The sequence below is a fragment of the Pongo pygmaeus genome, chromosome 10 (assembly GCF_028885625.2).
Source record: "Pongo pygmaeus isolate AG05252 chromosome 10, NHGRI_mPonPyg2-v2.0_pri, whole genome shotgun sequence".
Lineage (NCBI taxonomy): Eukaryota > Metazoa > Chordata > Mammalia > Primates > Hominidae > Pongo > Pongo pygmaeus.
Genome location: NC_072383.2, coordinates 69,885,857 through 69,901,422, shown reverse-complemented (window position 1 = coordinate 69,901,422; position 15,566 = coordinate 69,885,857). Strand labels below are relative to the sequence as shown.

The following is a 15,566-nucleotide window of genomic DNA, read 5'->3' as shown; positions in this document are numbered from 1 at the left end:
CACTCTGGGAGGCCAAGGCAGGTGGATCACCTGAGGTCAGGGGGTCAAGACCAGCCTGGCCAACATGGTGAAACCCCGTCTCTACTAAAAATACAAAAATTAACCAGGCATGGTGGCGTGTGCCTGTAATTCCAGCTACTAGAGAGGCTGAGGCAGGAGAATCACTTGAACCCAGGAGGCGGAGGTTGCAGTGAGCTGAGATCGTGCCACTGCACCTCAGCCTGGATGACAGATACTCTATCTCAAAACAAAACAAAAAAATAATATTTGTTAAGTGAGTAAATCAATCAATCAGCCTAAAGCAAAACACAGATTTAAATGTTGGGGAAAAAATAGTTATGCATCAGAGAGTCTGGCAGATATTTATTTGTCTTGCCTCATATATTTCAATTACTGTGCAAAAAGCAAAGATTCAGGATTTTAACAAACTTTCTGGTAGCTTCCAATTATTCCTATGTACAATTTACATATAAGGGTTTCTTTTTTCTAATTTTCTCAATTCAGTTTTCCTGACCCTTGTCTAGACATCATCACTCAGTCACACTTGTAACCAAAATTTTCACCAGGAAAGAAAGCAGCATATGTAAACCCAAAGGGACAGAAGAGTCCAAACTTAACTAAATACAGAGATGTTTCCTTGGCTAGACATTCTAATCAATGAACTTCAAAAACATTTCCAAGGCTACAGAGCACAATGATTTAATAATATTTTTTTACAAACAAAAACTCACAAATCAGTACAGCAACTTAACAACCATCTAAATTATGCCTGAATTTCAAAACATTCAAGTTATCTGACATACGTGGCTTGATGGGGACTCATCTGTAGAGGAGGTTAGGAGCCCCATGACTGCTAAGCCACGCCATAGAGTAAACATAAAGGCATAAACGCATTTTCAGCTAGTTCCCTAGGCCAGTCAGGTAAAGAGCATTTGCGATCACATATTTTATTTGCTTTTGCAAATGAGTTTTGCGCACATGAATTTTCGTAAATGAGTCTACGGGCCCTAAGGAACTTTCAGATGGGAGCAAACAAAAACGTTAGTTTGTTTTGTTCACATTGTTAATATTGGTGCTGCCTTTACAAGAGACATAATGAAAATAAACTACTGCACCTAAGGAGCCTCAGGGAGAACAAAGATTTAACTCCTAGAAATTATTTGTTTTTATTTGTCCTGTGCACCACAGGGTAGGGCTTCCCACTATTTTCTCACCTTGCAGAAAGTCCTCTTCATATTCTAGAGAACTGATTTTCATCTGCAAAAACTATCATCAAATTAAATATCAACAGCAACAACAATGGATCTAACATCCATCAATATGTGCACGCTCAACATACACAAGGAGCTTGAGCTCAAAGAACTTGATACAGAAAAGAGCTAAAATTCCCAGTCGCCAATAGCAGCTAACAGTCCTGGGCCACTAGAATGAAGATTCACAGAGGCAGAATCTCTAAGAGCCACAGATTTAATCAGATACATCTTGTACCTTGTTTGAAAGGGACAGAACACAGCTAACTACTAGGCCCTGATCTTTTTAAGAGTGATAGATGAAGAAGCGTGATTATCCTACAGCTCATGGTCCTGTGCAAATTAATAATAGCATTCATTTATTCACCCACCCATTTCACTGTAACAATAACAATACTATAACAGTTCATTACATGGATTATGTCATATAATGCTTATCCCACAGACTGACTAAATGACTATTCATGTCCTCACTTAACTGTTGAAGACACTGAGGCTTACAAATATAATAATCTGTCCAAGATCAAACAGCTAGTAAGTACAATAGTGGGGACTCAGATGTAGGAAGACTAGCTATAGAGACCCCACTCTTGACCAATACACATCAGTACAAGGTACTGAGTACCCAATGTGTACCTAGCATCAAGGTTTGGCCTCCATTTCCTCATTCGAAACTGAGGGAAATAAGACTTCTCACATCGTGAGGATCAAATGAGAGGTCATCTGTAAAACATCCTGGCCAGTGCCTAGTGCCTAATAGGTACTCAGTATAACTGATTCTCTTCCTCCAGGTGTATAAAAAGGAATAAAATTTCATCACTTCCCTGCAGGGTTGGGAACAGGTCTGGAGATGACAAAACAGCACTGTTCCATATAAATCCATTCACCTCTCAAGCAGGACTTGTGGAAGTAATTCGAATCCTTCATGTTCATGAAAATCATTTTAAAGTAAAAATACTCATACCTCTTTCCCTGTGAAATACATTAGAATTTGGTGCAACTGTTGTCCTTGTCAGTAAGTGATACAGGACCATACTGCGTTAATGTTTTCCACAGCTGTGGGAGCCATGCTATAATCAGACAACATCCTACTGAGGCTTTCACGCACATCTTAAAAACCCACCAAGCCCAAAAAGCAAAAAGGAGAAACCTTTTCCAAATCAATTTTCCCTTTTGTCTTTCTTTGCAACTCTCAGGCTCCCTTCCTTTCAGCCATTGAGCTGCGCTTCAGGTAGAGAGAAACATTTGGCATGAAAATGATTCTCTCATAAAGCCTGAAGTATTTTAAATACTTATAAGAACTGTGCATTTCAAATACGCTAAGACTTCTGTAAAGAGAAGGATAACTTTATAAAAACCGAAGTCACTTAATTCTATTGGTCTTGTTTTCAACCTGTGTGTGATACCACCTATGTCAAATGGAAGTTGCTAAGCAGATTTTTTAAAAAAGAAAAGATGTGGCATCTTGGGCAGAGAAAGATATTTGAATTCTACAGGAGAAGCACTCTAAAAATCCCTAATATGACCTCCTCAGAAACTATCCTACTCATCTGGGAAATGACCCCAGTACTACAAATATTTGGTTTTGTTCTACTTTTCAATTTACCGCTTCATTTCAGAGAAATTAAAGCATCAACAACTGGTGTTTATGCAGGAGTCACAAAGTACCCAAACAGCCACATATATCTCGGTTTCATTCAAAACCTGGGAAAGCAAATCAATGGAAGATAATGGAATGAGATAAAATTAGCTCAGTCAGGGAGAAAACATATTTGCCTTCTAAGGTGCTTCTTCTCAAAAGGGCAGAGAAAGAAAAAAAATTAAAGCTTGGTTTCACATCACAGTAGAGCCTACAATTCATCAAGGTGACCATCTGCCAATGAAATTGATGAGGAAAACATCATTAAAAAGAAAAACTTGCAATGCCCCCACCAGTTAAGTTTTTTTCCCTGTTAAGAAAGCATAAACTTGCCTTCCATTCTTCCTCTACCTTCTACTTGTTATGCTTCCAATTAAGATTCGCCTATCTAAAAATAGGTAATGTGGCACTCACAACTCCTGTTAGTAATGTATTCCTTTAAGCTACATTCTGAAACCAAGCAGGATCCATAAATCATGCCTCTTCTCTCATGAAATGAGAAATGCTAAGGTCAACTGAAATTTCTGGAAAGGTGGAGAGGTAGAGCCACCCCAGTTATTTTTCTGCAAGTTGCAATAATTGCAAATGCCTCTTAGGAAAAACTCAGCATCAGTAATCCCCTAGCTCAGACACAAAGCTAAACTGTCACAGCTACTTGCAAGCGGGAGAAGCCCCAGTGCACACGGTACTGAGCACTAGGACGCGAGAGGCAGGGCAGCAAAACAGCTCTGCTCCAAGTCTGCAGTCTACCCTTATTAGTCTCTGATCATCTGTCTCCTTCTTTTTCTTTGTAGACCTATGGCTGAGTCATCTAGTGAAAGAGGAAACTGAGAGGACCTCCTAAGAAGTGAGATGCTGGCTTGGAAATCCAATATGTTCATTCCAAGGCACATCCATTCCATATTTATGTATCTACTCAAATATCTTAAAATGCACTGCATATTACCGAATCTCAGTCCCAGAGGGCTTTGTTTTGACATCATGTAGTACTTGGCGGTATAAGCAGGAAGAGGAGGGTAAAAAAAAAAAGTGCCCTTCTCTGTTTGATGAGAATAGAAGGTGAGAATCAACACCACTCCATGTAAAAGGAGAAAATTCTCTGTCTCTCTGATGGAGCTGAGTAGAATATTCACAAGCTCACCCAAATTGAATGTGCCTGCTGAGCTGGTGATTGCATTTTTCAAGCATGCTAGTCCTCTTTTGGAGCTGTTTTGTCTTAGGGTCTCTGTTTAGCTGTGTACTTACACTCAGAGCAAATGAATCACAAAGGGTGCAATTTTATAAATTAAAAAAAATCAAGAAATAAATAGGCTAGCAACTAGTAAAAACCGGAGTGACACATCCCTGGCAATTGATTTTACACAGCCCAGCTGTGTTTATTTCCATTCATTCTATATCTCACGAGGGTCAGGCTTTGGGTAGGAGGAGAAGAGCATGGGGCCTGGGAGAGAGGGAAAAATCACCACACGGAATAGAGACATGGTTCTGCCATGCCAGACCCTGGCAGATGTCCCTAACAACCTACGAGAAACAGCATGGCTTTGCAGTGTCACAGGGCTGGTTTGAGTTCTGAGTCCATAAAGTTCTAAGTGTATTAAATACTTACAAGGACTGTGCATTTCAAATATGCTGAGAATTCTGTAAGGAGAATAATTTTTACAAATGCCAAGTCACTTAGTTCTGTCGCTGTTATTCCCAACTTGTGTATGAAACCACCTATGTCAAGTGGAAGTTGCTGAAGCCACTTCAGAAAACAAAAAAGAAAAGGGTGTGGAATTTTTAGCAGACATTTAGATTCTTCCAGAGGCATTCTTGAAACCTCTAAAACTGACCTTACTCAGAAACTATTATGGCCATCCAGGAAATGACCCTAGTACTATAAATATTTGCTTCAGTTCTGCTCTTCAATTTACTGCTCCATTTCAGAGGAATTTTAAGCATCTATACCTGGTGTTTCATGCAAGTGGCACAATCAGCTGTGTAACCTTTAGTAAGTTTCTTAATGTCTCCGAAGTTCAGTTTCCTCCTCTTGAAAGTGCGTACAATAATGGCACCTACCTCAAGGGCTCGTTGTGTGGTTAAATGACAGAAAATCAAGTGACATGTTTAACACAGGGCAGGATCTAAGAAAAGGAACCTAATACAATCTGAAAATGTTAGCTGAGAGGTCAACATAATGAACATTTTTACCACCATGAGCCATTCAGGAATGAGTCCAACATAGCCCTGTTGCAAGCTTATCCTCCAACCTTATTCTGGCTGAGACACATTGACCTGGGAAGGCTTTGAGGGGGCAACTTTTCGGATTAAAGAAGCAAACTATGTGCATGATTTATGTGAAGCTGGAAGTTCCCCTCACACACACACACACACACACACACACACCCCTATTTTTTAAAAGTTCCTTTAACCCAGCCCATCATGGAGCCTGAAATTCCTTAATTCAATTACTCCTTAAGATCCTTTAGAGTCTGGTGCAGTGGCTTACAATTATAATTCCAGCACTTTGGGAGGCCAAGGCAGGAGGATTGCTTGAGGCCAGAGTTCAAGACCAGCCTGAGCAATATAGTGAGACCCGTGTCTCTACAAAATATGAAAAATTAGCCAGATATGGTGGCACACACCTGTAGTCCCAGCAACTCAAGAGGCTGAGGTGGGAGGATCACTTGAACCTGGGAGGTGGAGGCTGCAGTGACCCATGATCATGTCACTACACTCCAGCCTGGGTGACCAGAGCGAGACTCTGTCTCACAAAAAAAAAAAAAAAATCCTTTACTCATTATTTTAAATGAGCCTAACAATTGATTATATGAAATTGAGGAACAATTAGCTATTTACCACATGACACTAATAATCATATCTATCATAGATTTAATATCTCCTTGTGCCAGTCAGCACTCTGAGTCCTGTAATCATTGCTAATCCTCCCAATCATGCAAGGTGTTGTGCCCTTTTTAAGATGAGAGCATGAGAATTAGAGAGACTAGGTCATTGCCCATGACCATAGAGCTTTTAAGTGGTAGAGCGGGAATTCAAACCTAATTCTGTCTAGCTCCAAAGCCTATACATTCCGCCACATCTTCTGTTATACCATGCTACCTCTTCTTTCATGGGATTAGTTGTACAGATAGCACATTAGCACCCACTGTGGGAGAGCAGTTAAAAAGTGTCATAAAGAAATGAAATGGGGCCAGCCACAGTGGCTCACACCTGTAATCCTAGCATTTTGGGAGGCCAAGGCAGATAGATTGCTTGAGCCCAAGAGTCTGAGACCAGCCTGGACAACATGGGGAAACCCCAGCTCTACAAAAGACACAAAAATTAGCCAGGCATGATGGCATGCACCTGTGGTCCCAGCTACTCGGGAGGCTGAGGCAGGAGGAGCACCTGAGCCCGGTAGGTCGAGGTTGCAGTAAGCTAAAATCATACCACTGCACTCCAGCTCAGGCAACAGAGTGAGACCCTGTTTCAAAAAAAGGAAGGAAGGAGAGAAGGAGGGAAGGAGGGAAGGAGGGAAAGAGGGAAGGAAGGAGGGAAAGAGGGAAAGAAGGAGGGAAGGAGGGAAGGAGGGAAAGAAGGAGGGAAGGAGGGAAGGAAGGAAGGAGGGAAGAAAGGGAGGAAGGGAGGGAGGGAGGGAGAGAGGGAGGGAGAGGGAGGGAGGGAACAAGTTAAATGAATGTGGTACCCAACCTCCCAGATGGTCCTCAGTGAACCCTGACTCCTGATATTCATGCCCATGTGTAATCCCTTCCCACAGTGTGTCACAGTTGGTCTATGAATCTAATGGATACAGCAAGAGTGATGGTGTGTCACTTCCAATGCTAGGTTATAAAAGGCATTACAGATTCTGCCTTGCTCGCTCTCTTGGATCACATGATTTGGGAGAAGCCAGCTACAATATCTTGAAGATATTCAGGCTGCCTGGTAGAGAGGCCATGTTGCTAAACACTGAGGCCTCCTGCAAACAGCCCTATGAGTAACCATATTGGAAGCAGATCCTCTGGCCCTAGTCAAGCCTTTGGATGATTGTTTCCCTGGTCAACAGTTTGCTTTATGAGAGACCCTAATCTAGAACCTTCCAGATAGGCTGTTCCCTAATTCTTGGCACTCAGAAACTATGTGAGATAATAAGTGTTTATTGTTTTAAGATGCTAAATTTGGGGATTATTTTTTATGCAGCAATAACTAATATAGTGTAAAAATCAGACAGAAGTCAGGATTGTACAAAAGCCTTGGCCAAGGGGAGTGGAGAAGACTGGCAACCAAAGGGTAATAAAATGATTTGGAGCATGAGGACAGACAAAAAGAAGAGATCATTTGAAGTGAGAAAATAACAATATTATCAAATATTTATATAGCATGTAGTGTTCTAAGTTTTGTTACTATATTCGCTCATGTAATCCACATAACAATCCTATAAAGTAGTACTAGAGTTATCCCCATTTTACAGATAAGGAAACTGAGGTACAGAAGATTTAAACAATTTGCCCACGTCACTCAGTTAGTAAATGTTAAAGCTGGGATTCACCCCAGGCAGTGCAGCTCCAACTTCTGACACTTAACAACTTCACACGCTGCCTCTCAGATCTAAAGAAAAACAGGAAAAGCAGCCAAGGCCTTTATGTTGTCAGGGGTCTGAGTAAACCCCATGCCTTTCGTCTAGATTGTTTGATTCTTGTTTTAATAAGGATAATAAAGTACATTGTATAGCAATGCCCCACTTACTTCACTTAATCCTTAAAAAAACTCCCAGGAGAGGCAGAAGAGATAGTTTTATCTCCATTTTACAGAGGAGAAAAACTGAGGCTGAGCAATGTTAAGAGATGATTTGAATCTGTGAATTTTAAATCAAATGAGTTTTCTTGGCAAATTAAGGAATTGTCCAACTCTAATTTAGGTTAGAGTTGGAAATTCTGACATGTTGAAACTCTCTTATTTACCTTACCTATTGACAGTTGTAGTTGCCTATTTACATTTCAGATTCCATGGATAAAAATAAATAAATCAAAGAGGAAGCAGCCCCATGAGAAGAGCATGAGGTTCATGTGCTACCTTACTTTCAACCAGGAGTAAGTACATTCATAATAAAACACAATCACAATAATATTCAAAATCAGTTTAAGCAAACAAGAGTGGCATAATTAAAGTTAGAGCTCAGGGCCTCTTTCCAAGAGAATAAGATGGATTGAAATAACTACCACCATCCCCACGAAAAAAAAATTAAATTAAATATGCATGCATATTGTTGAGGAATAATCATTGTAACAGCCCCCAAAAGAAAAATGTGTTTATTTCTAGTCAATTGAAAAAATGTATCACTGATTGTTCCCCCAACAATATAGTAATTGTGAAGTCCACAGAAATGCAGCAAAGTTAATGCTGAGGTTCAAATATGAAGGCACTAAAGAGAGAAAACTGGACAGTTTCAGACAAACCTAACAGCTACAACATCACAGTCATAATTTCCTCTTCCTCCACATGCTATCTGCCCCCCATGCACTTCCATTTCCTCTGAACTGCAAGTCTATATGCACATCACATTATCTAATCGTGGGGTACTTTTTTCCTGTTTATACTAGAATTTATTTTATTTGGGCGGGGGAGGAGAGGCGTGATCTGCGTGTTAGACATTCTCTCACAGATGATTTTAGAAACAGTGTCCTCTCGATCCAGGGCGTTCATTCTCAGATCTTCTATGAAGAATGATATTTGCACTAATGAATGTTTCCTGCGCTATTATTGGTGAGGCAATTAGGCCTTCCCACACTCACGTCTGCAGGCTGCTGTGGGCCCCTGGGTAATCAATCATGTTTCTCAGCAGCACTGTCAATCAGAAGCTCGCCTGAGTGGCATCTATTGACAGTTCTCAGCATGCTGGCGCTTTCCCGCTCCCTCTCCTCTTTTGGGTTCATGGTAATACAGACTTTGAGCCTGCTGTTTTTTCATCATAGAGTGGAATTTTTTCATTTTTCTCTGCTTGTGTTTATTCTTCCCGCCTGCTTTATCTTTTCAAGAATATCACAGAAAATATAGTATTCAACACAAATCCCCCAGAGGGCTTCTTGGCTGTGGTTTCAATATATATTATTCTGTATTTCATTTCTTTTCCTTCCCCTTACCTTTAGACAACTCAAACTATATCCTGCTAACCCCATTACAACCCCAAAATATCCATACTCCATCTTTCTCTGTATTTCTGACCACATGTTTGACTTCTTCTCATTGTCCAGAAAGTCTTAACTAATTATCAACAGGGAATTGAACTGTTCTCCACCTGCCAGCATGGTCCCTAATTTTATCACCAAACTATATTTGCGAGGACTGCGTATGCCAGATTTTTCAAAACTACCCCAATCTCAAATGATCTATTCCTTGGACAAAGTGGTTTTAAACGTCAGTTTGGAAAATCAGGTTGTTGCACACTTAAATGAGATTATTTTAAGTAATTATGGTATTCACATCACTCTCCTTTATATACTCAGAAAACCATCGGCACTAGAAAAATACCTATTTCAATTAGAAATTGCATCTCTGTTTCCTGTAAACTGAAGGGAAACCTTACTTGCTACATGGCAGCCTGGAGAAAATGGACAAGGCCCACTAGGAATTCATTAGTATCTGTGCCCCACCCCCACCAGCACCATAGCAGGCACAAGAGCCCAAAAGTGACACACAGACTGTCTCTCTCTTATCCATCCTCAAACTCGTACTCAGAGAAACTTTAGCAATGACATCATGCAGGACATTAAGGAATGATCCTTGGCTCTACTTCCCACAAGTCTTGGGTTCGTGCTTTCCTGATTTAACTACCTTTGGTAGGCACCTTCCTCAGTTCATCCACTCACAAGAAGTACTGGCAATCTGTGTTTTGGCAGCTTCCCGTGCGCAAAAAAAAAAGCAGGGAAAAGGGGGTGGGGAGGAATATAACTGCTTTTTATGAAATCTCTCTGTAAAGAGGAATGTGGGTCAACACAAAACACTTCTGTATATGCAACAGCCCTTCAATGGGAAACTAAACAGTTTCTTCCAAGAATGTTTTGAGCTACATTATTTGTAAATGGCACATAAACAATGGTATTAACATCACTAAAGAAGAAAACAGTAGGTCCACTGGAAATGGAAGACAGCCTGTGGAAAAGGTCGGGGGAGATGTATTAAGCCTAATAATATAAGTGACATTTATAATCATTGGTCATGTGTTGGGCAATGTGTGAGGTACAGCACATGCATTCTCTGTTTTAATCCTTACTACAACCCTGTGAAATGGGTCCTATTGTTGAGCACACTTCCCAGATGAAGCAGCCATGGCACAATGAGGTTGCACATCTGGCTTGGAGCAGAGGAGTGCACACAAGCCCAGACTATTGGAGTCCAATGCTGCAGTTTTTAAGCATGTTGTTATCCTGCCTAGTCAGTCTGGGCTCAGCACCATCCAGGGGAGAGGGCTATAATTCCCCGGATTCTAAGCTCTCTTAGGTAAATACCCTTTGCTTTGACTTGACTCTGCATCCACCAAGTAGCCTAAGGTTATAATCCAGCCTCCTCTGCTATCATGACTATAAGGATCATTTTGTGAGTCCTATGAGGGTTGTTTCTCACTATAAAATGATGAATTGGCCATTTCCTGGCTCTCTTGGCTTCCTGAATATTCAGTTACCAACAGCCAAGCCCCTTGAAACTTAGCACTTCCCAGCCCTCCAAACTGTGACCAGATCCTGGAATGCAACAGCTCCATCCAGCCCTCTTTTGTGTAAATGTCCACCAGTTTCTCCAATTTCTACTTTTCTTTTCTACAGACATCACACCTTCATCTTACTCTTTAGCTATGCAAAGGTGGCAAATGCAAACTCTTGTGTTAACACTTTGAGAACCTCGCTCTCCATCATTTTGACTATATGCTCATTTTCTGTCCTCTCCATATAAATATGTTTTCTTTAAAACCAAATGACTCCTCATTATCAAAGTTCCATGAAACTGGTTGACTCATATATTCTACTTGTGTCACCACAACATCAGCTTGTCTTTGTTTAGCTTTTGAATTCTATCAAGAAGAAATAAGTAACACTTGAGCTAGTCCTTTAGTTTTGGCTCACTGCAACCTCTGCCTCCCAGGTTCAAGCGATTCTCCTGCCTCAGCCTCCCAAGTAGCTGGGATTACAGGCATGCACCACCACGCCTGGTTAATTTTGTATTTTCAGTAGAGACAGGGTTTCTCCATGTTGATCAGGCTGGTCTCGAACTCCTAACCTCAGGTGATCTGCCTGCCTCAGCCTCCCAAAGTGCTGAGATTACAGGCATGAGCCACTGTACCCGGCCGAAATCATGTCATTTTATACACACACACACATGCACACAGACACACACATAAAACATATAGCATCTACATATAGAATACATTTTCTGGCCAAGCACGATGGCACACACCTATAATCCCAATAGTTTGGGAGGCCACGGCAGGAGGATCACTTGAGCCCAGGAGTTTGAGAACAGTCAGGGCAACACAGCAAAACCCTGTCAAAAATACAAAAAGTAAATTTTAAAAATTAGCTGGGCATGGTGGCACACACCTGTAGTCCCAGCTACTCAGGAGGCAGACTGAGTGACAAAGCTATCTGCTTTATCTAAGGGAAAAGGCTCTGCCAGGCATTGAGCTTCTACCATGTTCTGGCAGGTCATGCTACAAAGAACTGCCCTGCCCACACCCCCTCTAATGATCCACCTTTACAGTCATGACCTGATTCCACAGAAGGAGCCTGTGGACCAGGGGGAGCCAATCATAAGGTTCACAACCATCATCAGGGCCTGAGGTAAAAACATGAGCTCAGCCCATCCGAGTCCTCTCTTGGCAATTTAATCAGGAAACACTGGGACATGGGGCTAGTGGGGGTGGTACTGAGGGTAAGAAAGAGGCCTGAGGTTGGACTTGGGCTAGGGCAAGTGCATGCTGACATTGCAAGTTGTGGCAAGTCACAGTAGAGAGGGGAAAGAAGCTGCTTAGAACAGAGGAGATGAGAATAGGCACATGTGAAAGGGCATGTGCCATGTGGTCCTGGTTTTTAAGAACATTGTTTTCCTAAATGTAGTGGAGAAAGGATGAAGGATGCCTGGGACTTGGGAGGATGAAGGGAAGAGCACCTAAGCATCAAAGCAAGCTGGGGCTACCCAATGAGAGGTGGGATGAAGAATCTTCTCATCTGTCTTTAGCACCTGTGTGTCAAATTCCTTATTATAAACAAAGCCCACACTGAGACCCTCTATAACACACATAATGTTCTAAACTTTCACCAATGACAAATTCGCCTCTCAGGACAGTCAAGTTTCACACCTACTCTCAATTGGGGTAGGACGAATCTTTCCCTTACGAGATATGGATTTACATTTTGTTCTGATGACAAGTTTCCTGTAGCTGATCAATCATACCAGACAGAGGAAAGAGAGCATTGTGATGATCTATGAGTTATACTAGCGTGAGTAGAACAAACACAGGCCTAACCACCACTGCATTTTTCTAAACATGGCCTGCAGTCAACATACAACACCATTTCCAGTCGCAAACACATCCTGTCACTGTCAGGCCTCTGAGCCCAAGCTAAGCGTACTGAGCACCTTGTGACCCCCACTCTGCCCGCCAGAGAACAACCCCCCTTTGACTGTAATTTTCCTTTATCGACCCAAATCCTATAAAACGGCCCCACCCTTATCTCCCTTCGCTGACTCTCTTTTCGGACTCAGCCCACCTGCACCCAGGTGAAATCAACAGCTTTATTGCTCACACAAAGCCTGTTTGGTGGTCTCTTCACACGGACGTCAGTGAAAGTCACTGCCACTTAGCATTATGTACTATGCACAGTCCTCACCCCAAAGTGAGGTCCTCCTCTTCCATCCCAACTCTGATCTGGGAATGGGTGTGAAACTCCTTCATAACCCCTGCAGTTTACAGGAAGTTTTCCTCTCCATGTAAAGCAAACACATGACTTCTCTATTACGGCTCCTTAACTGAGCCCTTTCACCGTTCTTGCTGAATCCTCTACTTTCATTAGGGAAGCAGGAGATTGAAGGGGGTTACTGAAAAGTCAAGGCTAAAGTTAAGTTAAAATTAAAACACAATTTCTAAGGCCTGCAGAGTGCACAGAAATGGTCTTTGTCTTGGTGGAGCTGGGAACACAATGGTGTAAATGTAGCACTTGGCATGTGGCCCGCAGGTCTCATTATTTTACAATTATACCCAGATGTCAAACATCAGTGTTGGCATTTAAAGCCTACAGAGTTGGTGAGTGTTTAAAATGGTTCACGCCTGCCTTCTGCAAAAGTTAAAGTGATGAGATGACAGGTTTGTTTAACACAGCATGTGTTTTTCCTAACTAGCCAGTGACAAGAAAGAGTTACACAGGTACTTACTATTTATAACCCATGGCCACATCCACAAAATACTTTCTTCTCTGTCGATAGACATTGTCCTTAAATCCCTTAAACACAAAAAAGATTAAGTTATTTAACAAAGTGCTGAAAATTAGCTGCAGAAGACCTAAAAGAAAATCACTGTGGTGTTTGAGCGTTCAATTCATATGTAAATCTTATCCTAGGATGGTCATCTTGATGACACAGACAGAAACAAATTGTGCTTACAGTAAAACCTCATTAAATTGGGGCTGTACTAATTTAGGATGTGTGGCAATTCAGGCTAAAGTTTACCTTTCCACTAAGTAAGCGGAATGGCTTAGTTGAGCAAATTGATATTGTGAACAATACTGTTAGGTTTTCAAATATCATTTGCATGTAATTGATCTTAATCACAAATTAATCCTATCCTATTCATTAAAACAGATCCCTTTAACATGATTATTCAGTAACTTAACCTAATTTTAATTGCTTTGTATAAATAACTAATAAATGTGACATTTATTATAAATTCTATCATTTAGAATAATCAACACATTCCCAAATTAGTATGAATTAAAGAGGTTTTGCTGTATTTTATGACTACAGCCACATAATGCAAAATCGATTTTAGAGAATTCATACACAGGACAGAAGCCTAGCACCATTTCACTCTGACTTCTTATAATTCTAGTTAGTCTTAGCCAACTTCAAGATTTTTATCCATCATCATCCACTTGGGAAATTAAACATTATGTCTGTCATTTTTCAGTCAAGTGAAATCCTTCAGAGAGGACTTCTCGGTTTACTCAAAAATCTCTCCTCTTGTCAGCAGACTTTCTATTTTCCTTTCCTTTAAGCACTTTCAGACAATCAGTTCTTTCCAGGGTTGTTTCTTCTAGCTGTTGGAAGCTCGGAAGGAGTTATTGCAATTTGACTCCTACCACTACAGCCCTGCAACCTGGAAGGATAACCAGGAAGCAATGGCTTGCTAAGAATGGAGGCCAGGCAAGGAGACAAGCCACTGGGATCCTGGCATTGGAGAGTGAAGAACAGGGTGAGGCCCACAAAGGCCTAGACTACCTCTGCTGAACCTAAGACAGTTCTGCAAGACGGGCTGCTCAAGAGGAGCCTCAAACTCATTAGCAAATCACCCCTCTCTTGCCTGGCTGAAGAGAACTGGCCTCGAGGCTAGAAATCTTCACAGGGCTGTCTGCTTGACAGAAATGAAGAACTTCCATTGTCAACAACCTTTCTTTCAGGAATGACAAGAGAGTTACTAAGGGGAGGAGAGAGAAGATGCCCTGAGACCACCTTAACACCATGTAGAAATGAAGTATCCTCTGTCGAAGAAACTAGCACTTTCTTTTACTGTGAATTGGGAGTTTTTAAACTGGGTTCATAGGCAGGCTTGTGAAGTCCTAAAATGTCTATATAAAAAATTTCACAAAATAGTTACCACTGTCCTTGAAGTTTGGGTATTTGGTAAAAAATAATAATAATAATAATAAAATAAAATAAATAGTTACCACATTCACAAATAGATCTGTGCCCTTTAAAAAGGTCTCCTGCTGTGGAGGGTAGATGCAGTCATGCTAGAAAGTACTTGTTTCAACACTCACTAGTAAAACCAGGCTACTTGAGATGGTAAAACCAAAGAATTCCAAGCACCTTTATTATTCAAAAAGAAAACAGGCCATGACAAAAGGAAAAGCGTCCTGTGAAAAGCACAGCATCTGTTCCCCGGTTCCTGCCAGACTGGACGCCATGGTAACGGCATCATAATCTGCTGGGCCTCCTGAAGAATCTCAACTGCCTCTCTTCTGCAAACACCTGCACCTTTTCCAAGGACGCAAGAGAGTGATTTACTCATCATGCCTCATTAGCTTAGTGTGGCAGTGATTACGCAAATGTTGTGGGCGATCCAGAACTTCCTGGATTGAACCATGGACTGGCAAAGTAAACTAGGGACGCTAGCTGCACTAGTAGTGACAGAAAAACAGCATTCCTTGGCCATCCATTCTGAACTGAAGCCAGGGATAGGGTTACCGGATAAAACACAGGGCACTCAGTTAAATTTGAATTTCAGATAAACAACAAATAATCTTTTGAGTATAAATATGTTCCAAGTATTGCATGGGACATACTTATACCACAAAACTACTCCTTATTTATCTGAAACTCAAATTTAACTGTGCATCCTAGATATTTATTTGCTAAATCTGGCAACCCTAGCGCCCAGAGAGTACCCACCCTCCCTCTCTCAATTGAAATCAAAGGAAATTGAAGACCCAGCCTGA

General features: G+C 41.3%; 1 protein-coding gene across 1 annotated transcript in view; it reads right to left on the bottom strand.

Annotated features, from left to right (window-relative positions):
* Positions 1 to 15,566, bottom strand: part of TPH2 (tryptophan hydroxylase 2) — a 100,446-nt gene that overhangs the window by 76,366 nt on the left and 8,514 nt on the right. Inside the window, exon 5 of the mRNA XM_054444089.2 lies at positions 13,288 to 13,355. Coding sequence (XP_054300064.1) covers positions 13,288 to 13,355 — 68 coding nt within the window. The remainder of the gene's footprint in view (positions 1 to 13,287; positions 13,356 to 15,566) is intronic.